Source organism: Anser cygnoides, chromosome 4 (genome assembly GCF_040182565.1).
Source record: "Anser cygnoides isolate HZ-2024a breed goose chromosome 4, Taihu_goose_T2T_genome, whole genome shotgun sequence".
Classification (NCBI taxonomy): Eukaryota; Metazoa; Chordata; class Aves; order Anseriformes; family Anatidae; genus Anser; species Anser cygnoides.
This window is the reverse complement of record NC_089876.1, coordinates 32,291,419-32,304,592: the sequence shown is the minus strand read 5'-3', so window position 1 is coordinate 32,304,592 and position 13,174 is coordinate 32,291,419. Positions and strand designations below refer to the sequence as shown.

General features: G+C 42.1%; 1 protein-coding gene across 8 annotated transcripts in view; it reads left to right on the top strand.

The window, feature by feature from the left end:
• PTPN13 (protein tyrosine phosphatase non-receptor type 13) overlaps positions 1–13,174 on the top strand; it is a 129,708-nt gene that overhangs the window by 11,098 nt on the left and 105,436 nt on the right. For all 8 annotated transcript variants that reach the window (XM_048074371.2, XM_048074372.2, XM_066996593.1 and 5 more), the window contains one exon: positions 12,274–12,393. In XM_048074371.2, the coding sequence (XP_047930328.2) occupies positions 12,274–12,393 (120 nt within the window). Of the gene's footprint in view, positions 1–12,273; positions 12,394–13,174 lie in introns of those variants that run through there.

Here is a 13,174-nt window from a genome sequence, read left to right as displayed (position 1 = left end):
AAGAATATGAACCTAATTAATGAGTTTAGGCACGCACAACTGATGTGTTTAATGTGGAAAAAAAAATGCTATTTTTTTCCATTCCATTTTTTAATTTCTCTTTTGTATCCATCGAACTCTGGACTTTTAGTGAGTATCACAATTCTGATAATGGTGGTTTTACAGTTTATTCCACTTCCCCTCCAGAGTTAATGACAGACTGCAGTATTTAGCTTGGATGTGTGAAGGAGCTAATTGGAGCTGAAGACATCATTTATTTCCTTAGCATGTTTGAGTTTTATATGTTCTAATGAGGGGATTTTTCAGTCTTTCCTACTGCTGTGGACTGACTGTTCCTTCTGTTGATTTCTCAGGTGTAGCATGGTATTTGGGATGGCTGGAAGCTTAATATTGAACTGAGTGTTTACCAGGTGCCAGAAGGAGAGTGAGCTCCAGTTCTTACAGTAGACTTGGGGGCACCCATTCCCACTTCGTTGGTATACACCAGCATATATTGGAGTGCCACAGACTCTCCAGTCTGCACAGTTGTTCTTATCTGTTACCATCATAGCCATCAGTTAACTTTAACTTTATTCTTATAATTCTTCTGTTCCCAACTTCAAAATATTCAAAACTTCTGGAAGTGTTTTCCAGTTTGATAACTCATCATTAAAATTCAGTATTGTATGAACAAAGTTTATAGGCAATGCAGGAAGGAAAAAATGGGATTGTTGTGGAACTTGTATCCATTCATGGAAGTGATGAAAGCTGGGATGAAGTCTGTTGTATACAGGCCATGTTGTATTAGAGTTGAGCTCTTACATTTTGGAAGGATGATTCTATTTTTTTTTTGCCTCATTGCGATGTTTTTGCTTATTTTAGTTCCTCTGGTTAGTGTTTTCTTGGCTCTCCGTGAGTGAAAGGGTTGGGCTTGAGCTGCTGAACATGGAATTACCACAAAGCTTTAGAAGACAGCAAAATTTGTTGCATTCTTTAACTGGTCTAACTCTCTGTGGTCTAGCTGCATCAATAAAGAAATGCCAGTACTGTTATATTATCCTTCTCTTCTCATTTCAGTTCATCCCTCACAGGGCCGTGGGTTCAGAGGTTCCTACAGCCTCCTGCTTGCTTCCATTCCAGCGCGGTGAGCGCAGTTTGCACATGGGCATTGTGCGCATAGATCCTCAGTCTGACTTGCTCTCTGCTGCTGTTCATAGGAATGTTGTTAAATGAGAAGAAAGATGATGCTGGCACTTGCATCCCTCTCATGGTTTGTAGGCCTGCAGAGGAAAAGTTTCTGCTAGCTTGTCCTTGTTATGCAGCCAAGGGTGTAATATGGCTCTTTGTCCTGCAACTCTACTAATATGAATGAGTTTATCATCCAGACAAAGCAGAACTTCCTGAACTCTGCTTTTTGGTGACAGAGGGCTTGGCATTGTGTAATGGGAGGAGGTGCTGCTATCTTGTTTTTCCTGTTCCTTGGCAATGCCACCTTCTGTAGCTTGTTCTGTCCTGTAATCTTACCAAGTACCAAAGCACCGAGGAGTGCAGTTGGTGGTTGGATGGAGCGCTTGTGCATTCTAGAGTGCGGAACGAAATCAGATGTGTTGTGCTGCGGACTGTTGGTGGCTTTGGGCAGCCTGCCTTGTGTGGAAGGTCTAGTTAAGAGTCCTGTAAATCACCCCTGCAGCTATTTCACGTTCCAGCAATTGATACTGAAGCTCATGTTCTTTGTGGTGAGCGTCCCTTTTGTGCTCTGAAACCTACTGAATGTTTTGGCGCTGTAACCATAAGCTTGGCAAGGATTTGAAGTTGGGCAGCGGTAACAGGTGGAGGAGTCTCTTATGAAAGAAGTAATGTCGTGTCCCATCTAAAAGAAAAGTACTAATAATCACATCACCGTTGAGGGCAGTTAAGACATGAAGAATGTCATGGCTGTAGGACTAAATAAATTAAGCACAGCATCTTAATTTGAGATGAATCAGAAACTGGGTGTGTATTCGAAATTTGTTTAAGGGGCAGTATAGTCAATTTAATAGCAGTTAAGTTGTGAACAGCATATTGAATCATATAATTGGATATTTTTCTGAAATGCAATAAGCAGAGTGACAGGCTGAGGGACTCTCGTTTCCTGATCACGTTCTTGTTAACTTGTGTAATTCTGGTACAAAGCCCTATGTGGTGTGTCAGCTCATGTTTTAGAGCAAGATCGTGATTTCCTAACCATAGGTGTTCCAAGTCTTCGAGTGGCTTTGTCTACTAATTAATCTGGAGCTAAAACCTCCTAATTGCAGGATTTAAACTAGACAGTATAAGCTGCTTGGGAAGCTTTTGGCTTTCGTGGAGCTACGCTTAAAAAGCAGGCATCCATGACCAAAAAATAACCAGCAGAAGCAGATGCTTCAGAATTTTGGGAAATCCTGTAGTGAACTGTTAAGGAGTAATAGCCTTCCTATAAAGATCGGCTGCCTTATCTTGCCTAACGTCTCTGTTTGACAGCATGAAAGAACATGCTGCATGTTGACTGCCCTCTTCCAGATATTTTTGACACACTGCACAATTTGTGCCCTGGATAGGGAGTAGGTGTGCAGAGCATATGTACCCTCATAGTCCTAACTGTTTTCTTGTGTGCATGGGTATGGAAGAAAATGCAGAAAGAAGGTATCTGCAGTCTACAAGAATAAGTGATAACCCTAGTTGTTGTGATCTGTATGCTTACGCCATGCAGCTGGGAGGCAGAAGAAGGAATCTCCATGTTTGTGCTGCATGCATCTGAATCAGAGCATGAGTATCTTCTGTATCATCCTGTCCTTTCCTCATTGGTTTCACCAAATAATGTTTAAGATAGGTAATGTGCAGACCTTTTTGGCAACTCACCCAAATTATATTACATTGGCAGATGGTCACTCAAGGGGTGGAAAAATGCGATGTAGCGCTGTACAAGGACAATATTGATGACTTTCAGCAGTCTGTTTCTCAGCTCGGCTTCATTTCATGAAGGGAAAACATCTTTTACATCACGGTAACAGGTGCTAAGTGCTTTCAAGAAGTATTAGTTATAGAACTTTATTTTATGGAAAAGCTGGTCACTGATGGATAGCAGAGTTTTCTATAGAGGACATCTCTATATAGAGATGAGAAACACCATTAAAGTGCTTCTGTAGGAATGGCCCTACTCTGTGAAACTTGTCAGTGCTGCACCTGCAATAGCACGCATGTGGAACCAAGCTGGTTTCTGGGCAGATGGAAGTCTGTTCCTGCCATTGCAGCCCATCTGCCGGTATCAAATCTGTTTTGACAAATGCTTACAGAAACTTACTTTAAAGCTTCCTTGGCCAAAACCCTTAATAGGCTTTAGAGGCCCTCTCATTTGGCTTTCAGGTAGTCCATGTTTACTGCTAGAAATAAATGAGTGTTCCTGCTGCTCTACAACTCCGTTTGTCCTTCAGAGCTTTTCTCCTGTCCTGTGAGTGAAACTTAACAATTAATTTTCTGGTGTAGATGAAGAACATAGGTGTAGGCAAATGCATATATACAATTTGTATAGGTGTGTGGTAATGCAATGCACTCACACCTACATGCGTATGTGCACATACATGCTCTCTCATGGGTATGTGTTCTTAAAAATGCACGCTTCCTGAAGGCTGACGTAAAGAAAGCCAGGTATGTAATCTCACTTCCCAGTGCTTCTTATTTCCTTAGAATCAGTCTGCCTTCATTTGAGGAAACTGTAATAAAGCAGCAGCTTATCAGCTGTTGTCCTTCTAATTGCTCTGCGTAGGACCATCACTCCATGGACCAGCGAAATGCAGCCAGCAGCTTGTCTGCATACCTGCTGGTCCCTTGGAGAGCGCACGTTTCTTGGTGAGATCTCAGTAAGAGGATGGGGTATCATCAGATATATCTGCTTCGAAGAGGTAGTTTGCTTGAAGTTGCTTTTCACTTGGAAGTGGATGAAATCATGGTAAACAGTCAGTGATTTTTCCCTCTGCAGCCCTCCGCCACTTCAATTTCTTGAGCAGAAATCTTTGCACAGATTTTAACGTGTGTCGGGGGAGCATAGATCATATCTCTTAAATTGTATTTTGGGCATATCAAAAGCATATATCTGATGTCTTGTGATACCATATCTTCATTCTTACTGCTACCTAAGAATGTTGCATACCAAGTTAAGCTTTTCTGAGAGCAAAATGTCCCTTCCTGCTGTAGAAGAGTGAAGATGCTGCGCTCTTTGAGGAAGACTTGATATTTGCTACTGACCTTGAATTGGTTCAATTTAAGTAGAAAAAGGACCTCCCAGCTTGTGCATTGGTCCTAAAAAATGCTGTTGTTCTTGTGTATACAGCTCTTGACAGCTGAAATGTAGGCTTATGTTCTGTCTTGTCTGTTTTTCAGGGTAGAAATTGAGCCTTTCACAATGAGAATTAGTCATCTCTTGTGTGAGTAATAGCTTTATTCCCAGACAGGTGAGTTCACAGATAAGGTATCTGTGGTGTCATCTAGCTGCAGACCTCGTAATGCTCTGTTCCTTGTGCCGTATGGCACTGCAGTTTCTTTTCCAGAAATGAAGCATGAAATTGTAACTGTCTGGAAAGGTAGCACAGTGTTTTTTTTCTGCTGCATGTCCTGGGATTCTCTGGTGGTTGCCTATGTTTGGGCAGTATAAGCAGTCACTTAGAGAAGCTGCCATTTCTGAGAAGTTGGGAGTATTACTCCCTTGAGCATCAAAGATGGAAGAAAAGGTGCAAGGTAGGCCCTACAGATAGTTAGGACAGATATTCTGCCAGATGCCAGAGATTTATCCTGGCTGAGCACACAAGCTGTGTTCCCTGCTAGCAGATCACTAGTCGGGGTATGCAAGTGTGCTGACTGCAAACTAAAAACACAGCAGAATTGTTTCTCAAATCAGCATATTTCTCACATGAGTACCATAGGTTAGATTCTTCTTACTAGGGAGAAACTGACTGGTCACGTGTATGACACTAACAAGGCTTTTTGCTCATATACCCCCTTCCTCCATGGGGCTAAAAATATGAAAAACAGAGTGAACCCTGCAGTTCAACCATCATGACAGCAGCAAAGGAAAGCAATTTGTTGAAGTATTGGACTTGAATATATAGGATTCAAGTCTGGTTTTTAAATAACACGTCCTGGGGGAAGTCTTCATACTTGTTAAGATGATTTTGAATTTAACAGCAATTTCCAAATACTGCTACAATCTTAATGCTTATCTTACTAAAGTTGGTGAGAATTATTATTTTTTTCAATATTTTATCTCAATTTCATGATATTCTTACACCTATTTGAAAGTCAGCCATTTTCTTCAGGGAGGAAAAAATGTAAATCTTCCTGAACTGAACTTTCTTTTTGTAATGCTGCATCCAAGAAATTTGAGGACTCCTACTCTTTTGGCAAGATCTGTGCCTAGGTTCTTGCTGATCCAGTCATGCTGCCTTCATTTGCACTCATTATTACCTTACTGCAGGGGGATGTTGTACTGAGAAGGGATAGTTATAAAGCAACGTATCATTCTCTGTTACTGAGAATGGAAAGATTAATATCTAACAGAATCTGAACCCAGCGGTACTAGAGACTATATCTAGTGTATTGCAGTCGGCATCGCCTCATTACCACAGGAGAGAGCTTAAGCCAAGTTTTTAAAAACACACTCTAGAGTAAGTCTGTGCATTAGGGAACTCAGCTGTTCAGCAATACAGGTCTAATGGTACCTGTTAAATTACTGAAACTCTGTGTGTACAATTAGTTTCTAGTCTGTGGCAATTTATGTCTTGGTGTTAAATACGTGCTCACTGTTCTTCTCAAGCCTTCGGGTGGGATCACTGAGGAATTCTCTTCGTAGTGATAGGAAAAGCAGTTACGCTGTACGGTTCGCACTGCTTTCTGGACTTGTTCCACGTCAGAGGCTCATTGTCTTTCTTGTACATACCTCTAAAATGTCACAGGAAAGGGTACTTGTTGTCTTACAAGCATGCTTCCCAGTGACTCTGCGGTATTTAGCTGGTGTGTGCGCCACTGTTTCTGCTTCTCTAGCGAGAGCTCACGTTCCTTCTTTGCCTGTGGTAAGAGCTGCAAGTGAACAAGGACAGGCTTCAGTCACGACCTTTTTATAGCACGCAAGGAATGTGTAGCTCTTCACACAGCGGTGGGGTAACTGTTGGGCCGGAGCTGGAGGTGCCATTCGCAGTTCGTGTCAGCGTGGTCTGGCTTAGGCGTGGTGACAGCGCCTGTCACCAACACAGACCTGACCGCAGCGGTGTCATCTGTGCGCTTCATGAAGAGCCTGACTGCTGCTGTGCACAGAAAAGAGCAGCACAGAGGGCTGCCAGGGAAGGCATCTTCACTGAGACTGCTGCACCTTCTAGAATTGGTTTGTCGTAAGTGGAGGAATGTGGCAGTGCATCGCTACATCAGGAAGTTAGGCTTTCAAGAGTACAGCATGTTTTGTTTGCAATTATTTTGTCGATGGAAGAGTTTCATCTGTTGTGTGAACAGGGGTGTTAGGGGTTCATCTGTTACTTGAGAAGTGTTGATATCACCAAGCTGTCTTTGCAGCCCTGAAATTTCTGCTTTTCCGTTTATAAAGTTTGTATTAGTCACAAGTACTCCGTCACTACTTAGCAATTAAAATGAAAGTTGTGAGCCTGAGAGACGCAGCAAGGAGACGTGCCGATCCGAGGTGGAGCTGATCAGCAGCAAAATAAGGGAGTTACCCAAGGATCTTACACTGACAATTAAACCAAGAGAGGGATACAAGAGTCATGCCCTGATTTATGTGGATTATGCTCACTTTGTAGTGATAATTATACACTATTCTGAATAGAATTTTAATATCAGATGTGAAACATCAGCTACCCTGATGTATAAGAGAACATTTTGCAGTTGCCTAGAAAACATGACTTTCATGATGATTATTATATACGTTTTGGACTGGATTTACTAGTTTGCCTTACACGAAGCCTCAGATAAACAAGTTTATCTGGTTCTGGTGATAGAGAGACAGAAAAGCCAGAGAGGGAGCATGTTGTCAGCAATAACCCTTGCTCGTCTTCCATTGCGAATTCAGTATGGTGCCGAAAGCTGATTTCTTTCCACCTTCCAGGAAAAAAAAAACACTTCTTGACTAAAATAAACTATGCCTGCCCTGGAGGTGCAAGCCAAGATTATAAATAAGTCACATTCCTCTGTCTTCCAGACACTGGAATACAAGACTGATTAAGGCTTTGCAAGGAAATGCTAACGTCTCAGCTGTTAGTGTGTGAGAGCATCACCATGTAGCTTGAACAGCAAGGCCAGCAGTCCCCCGTACTTCTGGCAGTGCGCAGCTTCTGTCGTAGTCTTTGTTTTATCACAACTTTCAGTTAGTTTCTGCTCCTTTAATTCAGAGGTGTAAGCTCCAGGAGGAAGCAGTCAGTTTGAAGAGGAGATGCAACTCTCAAGAAACTTTCTTGATAAAAATGTGAGGCCCAGGAGTACAGGACTGTTTTGCTGGTATTTCGTCCTGTCTGCCTGTAGGAGAGAGAAGAAGACAAAAGGAAAAATAGGAATGGAAGAAGCTGATCTCTGCCAAAAGTGGAGCAGAGGAAAAAGGTTCTGAGGTATTAATCCTGGTCTCTAGTGGCATCTCCAAAATAAAGGATGAGTGCTCAGATAATATTTTTACCAGGTAACCGATTGAATGAAAGATATCAGGAAGCATATTTGGTCTCAAACTTTGATTCACATGATTTCTAGTGCTTGTTTAGAGACCTAACAAAACCTTAAAACAAAAAAAAAAAGGGGGAGTGGGGGGGAGGAGGAGGGATTTGCATCTTGCAGGGCTCTTCTCCATTTTTGTCCCTTCTTCATATCTGTAGGAGAAGTGAAAAAGGTGGACGTAGTACAAGGCTGGTTTCTTTATTCTTTAAGGGGATAAATGATAATAATTTGCAATAAGTATCTTCAGTTCAGGATTCTAAAAAAATATATATAAACGCAGTTGACTTGATTAGCTCATATATTTACCCTGACTGCATGCTTGACTTGAATATTTGCAAACGTTACCTTATTTTGTGGGCAGTCTATGCAAATTGGACCTGCAGCTAAGGTTTCAAAGAGTATTGAAGCAAAAGCTTTCTAACTAGGCTCCAGGGTTCTGTACTTAAGCAGAGTTTCAGCAACAGTGTTATTGGGGATAAACTAATTGATAGATGCATTCCAGGTCTTCTTCAGGAGTGTAAGATGTGGGTCAATGCAAATAAATAGGATGGGTGCCAGCGTTCTGAAATTACAGGGCATGGTAATGACTCGAGATGCTTAGGTTCTGTAATGGGAGAGGTCAGACTTTCCAAGCTGTCCTGGTACAGCTCCAGTTCAGTTTCACTGGGATTTGTGAACATGGAGTGCTTCTAGAAAGCACTTGACATGCAGCAAGTGCTCAATAAAAGTGTTTTATTTTTAGGCAGCTGACTGTGGTTTTAGAGATTTTAATTTTAAGATGTGGTTGCTGGTTTTTGGTTTTTTTTTTTTTGACAAATACACAATATGGTCTTGTTAAATCTACTTCTGCTTTCAAACATTTGAATCGACAAAAGAGAAGTTGATAAAGGGCTCGTTGCTTATCTGTTAAGAGAAAAGCGCTCCTCAGAAATGGCTGTTTTTACCAAAATATACCTATAGAGCAGATGGGCAATGATGCAGGCAGATGAAGTCACCTAACAGAGTTTGACTTGGGAGAGAAAAGTTGGCGTTTTTTGTTCACTTGCTTGTTTTTCTTTAAACACCACAGAGCAGAGTTTGGATTTTTACAGAGCCTTCTTCCTACCTCTTTTGTCTGTTTCAGATTTTGTCAGAGGAGTAAAACGAATAGCAGAGTACAATGTTTTTTAGTCTAGATTTTTTTCACTATTTGTAGCACATCTTGCAAACTACAGTGAGTGTAAGCAGAGCAGCTGTTCTCTACATTTCTTGGCAGTGTAGTCTGATGAGATATCAAACAGGAATGAGGTAGCTGCAGGCGTCTTGGTGAGCTGATGCTGTTCAAGCAGAGGTTTTGACTTGGAGTTTGGGTTCTGAATTTGCAACATCGGGAAAAGTGCTGATGTGGAAGGCGAGGTAAAAAGCAAACAATGCGTGGTGTTTAAAAACAAAACACAAAGGAGTTGAACAAAGGCTGAGTTGAAGCAGCTCAGCCCTTTGACTTTAAGTTTAATACTTTTAGGAACTTTGACCAAAATACTGCTTCTCTAGTCTTTATTAAACACAGTTATTGCAATAGCTTCTTAATACTTCAAGTGGCAAGAGCTCAGTAAAGTCAGGAAGGACTAGGCTATTCAGCTGTGCCTAATTCTCAGTTGCTGTGGGGGACCTTCCATTCCAAATTTCAAATGAATTCCAGTTCAGATTTCAAAGGTGTGAGGAAAACCTTAATGGTGGGGGAATGTGAGGCTGTGGAGCACCTCTGCTGCACGCACAAATGATCAAAAAGCAAATTGTCCTAAACTTGATAAGCAGCAGGACGACAAGTCAGTGGATACCTGGCCGAGGGGAGGTTTGGCAGTGAGGCTTGGCATGGGGGCTGCTCTTGCTGCCCATCTCTGCCCAGGTGCTGAGCCTTGACACGGGCGGTGGAGCACAGGGGCGAGGAGGTTTCCTAGCTTACTTTACAGGGAAGAGACAGAGCTACTCATCCCACTCATCAGGGAGTGGATAAGCTGTCTGCCTTGCAGGGAGGAGCTGGCAGCTGGCCCCGGTGAGGTAAACAGGCTTTTTAAAGGAAGTGTTTGAGATATGGGAGAGGCCTTTGGCCCAAGCAGCATTCTTTCTTGGAACTGTGCTGCCTGTGTGGCTTAGGGCAGAATGGCGTGGAGGGTGAGAAACTGCACTCAGGGCTTGTTGATACAAATGATTTACACCTGAATTTACTCTCTTGTCCTGAAGCAAAAAAGGCGGCCTCCACATGATGCAACTCCTTTCCTGTGGAAATTGCCCTCCTGTATGGTCAAGAAGTAAGTTCTGGAGCAAGCAACTTGCAAGTAACGCGTGTGTGTATGCTTCTCCAGTGTCACCTGTTCTCATGTGTCCGCCGTCTTCCTACACAATGTTGCACTTCCTGCAGCATGCATGGTGCCTCGCACATGTTGCTGGGACCTCGCATGGTTTTTGGGTGGGTGTAGGATCCACGCCTCCCTGGTTCATGCAGAGTTCATAGCACTGAGTCCTTTGACGTGCCTGGGGATCACGACTGTGCCCTGGCTTCTCACCTTGTGAAGAGAACTTTCCCGGTGCAGCTGGATGCTTTTTGCCAGTCCGCCTGATAGTCTGAAAAACACAATGACTGAAGGAGGTGAAGGTAGCAGTCTGAACAGTTTGATAGGGTTTTTTTACAAAAGCTTTGTATGATTTGCCCCTGTATAAGTGACTCAATGCTGTCAGCATGTTGCAGTGTATCAGAACTTTGAAGCATTGACCTAAATGAAAAGGTTATGAGTGTATTGAGCACTCAGCACTCCAGCTTCTGTATTCACAACAGGCCGGACACTATTGCAGGGTCCTAGCATCTGAGGAGACGGCAAATTCAGAAGAACTGTGCACTGTAAAGCCTACCATTCCTACAAATTGCCACTTTCTCCTTGTGTAAAATCCACAGAGAGTGTGGGATTATGGTGCACAGTGCCTGCAGCGAATAGAAAATGCAGTTTCAGACCATGTTTTCTTCTGGTCATTTCCAGGGTAACCAAAGACCATAAATAGGTCAGCACAAACTTGAAGGGAAGGGCAGAAATCACAACATTGTTTCCTTATTCTTTCTGAGGACTAGTAAGGTCAAGTAACCTCTATGGATTTTTGCTTTCATTGCCTTGCAATATGAGCAAACAGCTTTGGAAGTTTTCAGGCCCACAGGAATAATGGCAGCTGGACCAAGTCCAGTGCGCTTGGGGCTCTGGCGGAGCAGGGGAAAACAAAAAACATGGGGGAAAAAAAAGTCACAGATCTTTCTAGAGGAAGAAGAGTTACAAAATTTCTTGGTTTTGTTGATCTTCTTGAGGAAGGAAAGTTAGAAAAATAGTTAGAGAATTCTCCTTAGAATCCTTAGAGTCCCACTCAAATCCCAACTCGAAGTGTTTTGCACGTGACTGTATTGGTAGGGACTGAAGTTTTGCTCTATTCCGCTTGGGCTTTCAAAATCAATTTGAATTTATTTGTTTTTTTTCTTTCAGCCAAGCTACTGCTGGCTTTGTACAAGCGGATCTTCTGGCTTACCATGCTACAGCTGAGGCCTTTGTAGCTGGATGGATATTCATTGACTTGCCCTTGTGATCTAGAAACTGCTTTATGTACAATTCTTGTCCTGTTGATGTAATGTATTTGGGAGATTGAGCAGACATACTTATGGGCTCAGTAGTGGTGTTAAATAGGCAAATGGTTTATATTGCCTGCAGAACAGCCCGTGCTATTGTTTAATCACAGCTGAAAATAATCAGCATTTTGCAGGACTGGGAAGAGGGAGTGGTAGGGAAGTATTTGGGGAAGATTTTTGGTAGTGGTGTTGTGTTCAGCATATTTTATTTACAATATTTAGCACCTTCTGTGCTAAATATTTTCTGTTCCCTTTGGGAGTCATGTATTTCTAGTCTCTACAAGTCTAGGTCTCGTAGCTCGAGTAATGCAGTTTGATTCTAGAGCTACCTAATGAAATCTGAGACACCACCGTGAAATCCAGAATTCCCTGGTATGCATAATAGAGCAGCACTCTGTGCCAGTTGTATGTGAAGCAGTTGTATGGTTTTCCTTCACTTTGTTACGTGTACACAGAAGCTGAACATAAGATACCTGTCAGACCCACAGCTTGCTTGTATGTTTGCAGGCTGTGCTTCATATTGTTTGGTCATGAAAAATGAAAATCTGTCACAAAAGCTTCCTTTTCTAACAGCAGCTGATCTTACTTAGGCTTTTCAGAATCATTTTAATAGGACTATTAATGCAAATCAGCTGTAGCTATTAATTGTCATTTTTTTTAAAACAGAGCAAACTCTTGTTAATAATATAAGGACTAATGACAGGTTATTGGATGTACTGGTTTAGTGGCCTATCATATTAATATGGATCGTTGTTGTCTTAACCTTTTTCTCATCTGCCTAAGAGCTGGTGGGCCTTACTGTGTGTATCTGCTGAGTTCTGTTAATATCAGAGACTTTTTGTGACTGAGTTGAAAATTGTTTATTACTACATGAGTGCTGCATACAAGGAGAAAATAGCTGTTAAGCACTCTTAAATGGGTTGTGTCTTATTTCCCAGGTAACATGCATGTGTCACTGGCTGAGGCACTGGAGGTTCGGGGCGGGCCACTGCAAGAAGAAGAAATATGGGCTATTTTGAATCAAAGTGCAGAAAGCCTTCAAGAGCTATTCAGAAAAGGTAAGCATTTTAAAGGAGGGATATATGGAATGGAAACATCTTGGTTATGTTTACCTGTAATACACTCTCTTGTTCTTCGTTGACTCTAAACCCACATAATAAATTGCTCCTAGGTGCACCTCAACCCTGAGGCTGTTTTCAGCCATTCCTTCATGTTCTGTCAGGACACAGAACACGTGGTTTCATGTGGTGACAACTTTACTTTGGTAGGAAACTACCACATAGTCTCTGCATTGTTCTAGACACTTAGAAAAGAGATGGAAACATTAAAAAAAAAAAAAAATACCTCTGAGGCCATTGGAGCAATCTGTTGTAGTATACTGTACAGCATAGTATAGTGCTGTCATGACCAGTTTGCTCTGAAGTGATTTAGTCCTGAGTGAGGTGAAGGTGAACCACTGAAAACTTGAGCAGATGATCAGGAGTCACTTCCCAGAGTGGGTTTAGCGATCCAGGTATAGATACTGAGAGGAATGTGAGTGCATGTTTTGCTTTCCAGGAGTTAGAAGTAAATCTCTCTTCTTCCTACCTCCCCCAAAGTAGTAGGTTTTAAGTTGAGCATCTGCAGTGTTGCTAACGATCATCTGTTCTAGCATTTGATCTAAGTATGGTGCCCTTTTCTCCCTTAGGTTTTCCTTCCCTTTTTTATAATCTGCAAGTCCTTAAGCGCATTGCTCACCCACCCACCATTTTTTTTCTCCCCATTTTTATGAAGTTTTGGACTTAGGTGACCTGACCTCAGACAGAACATGCGTTTCGATGATGCATCTAGCACTTGAGA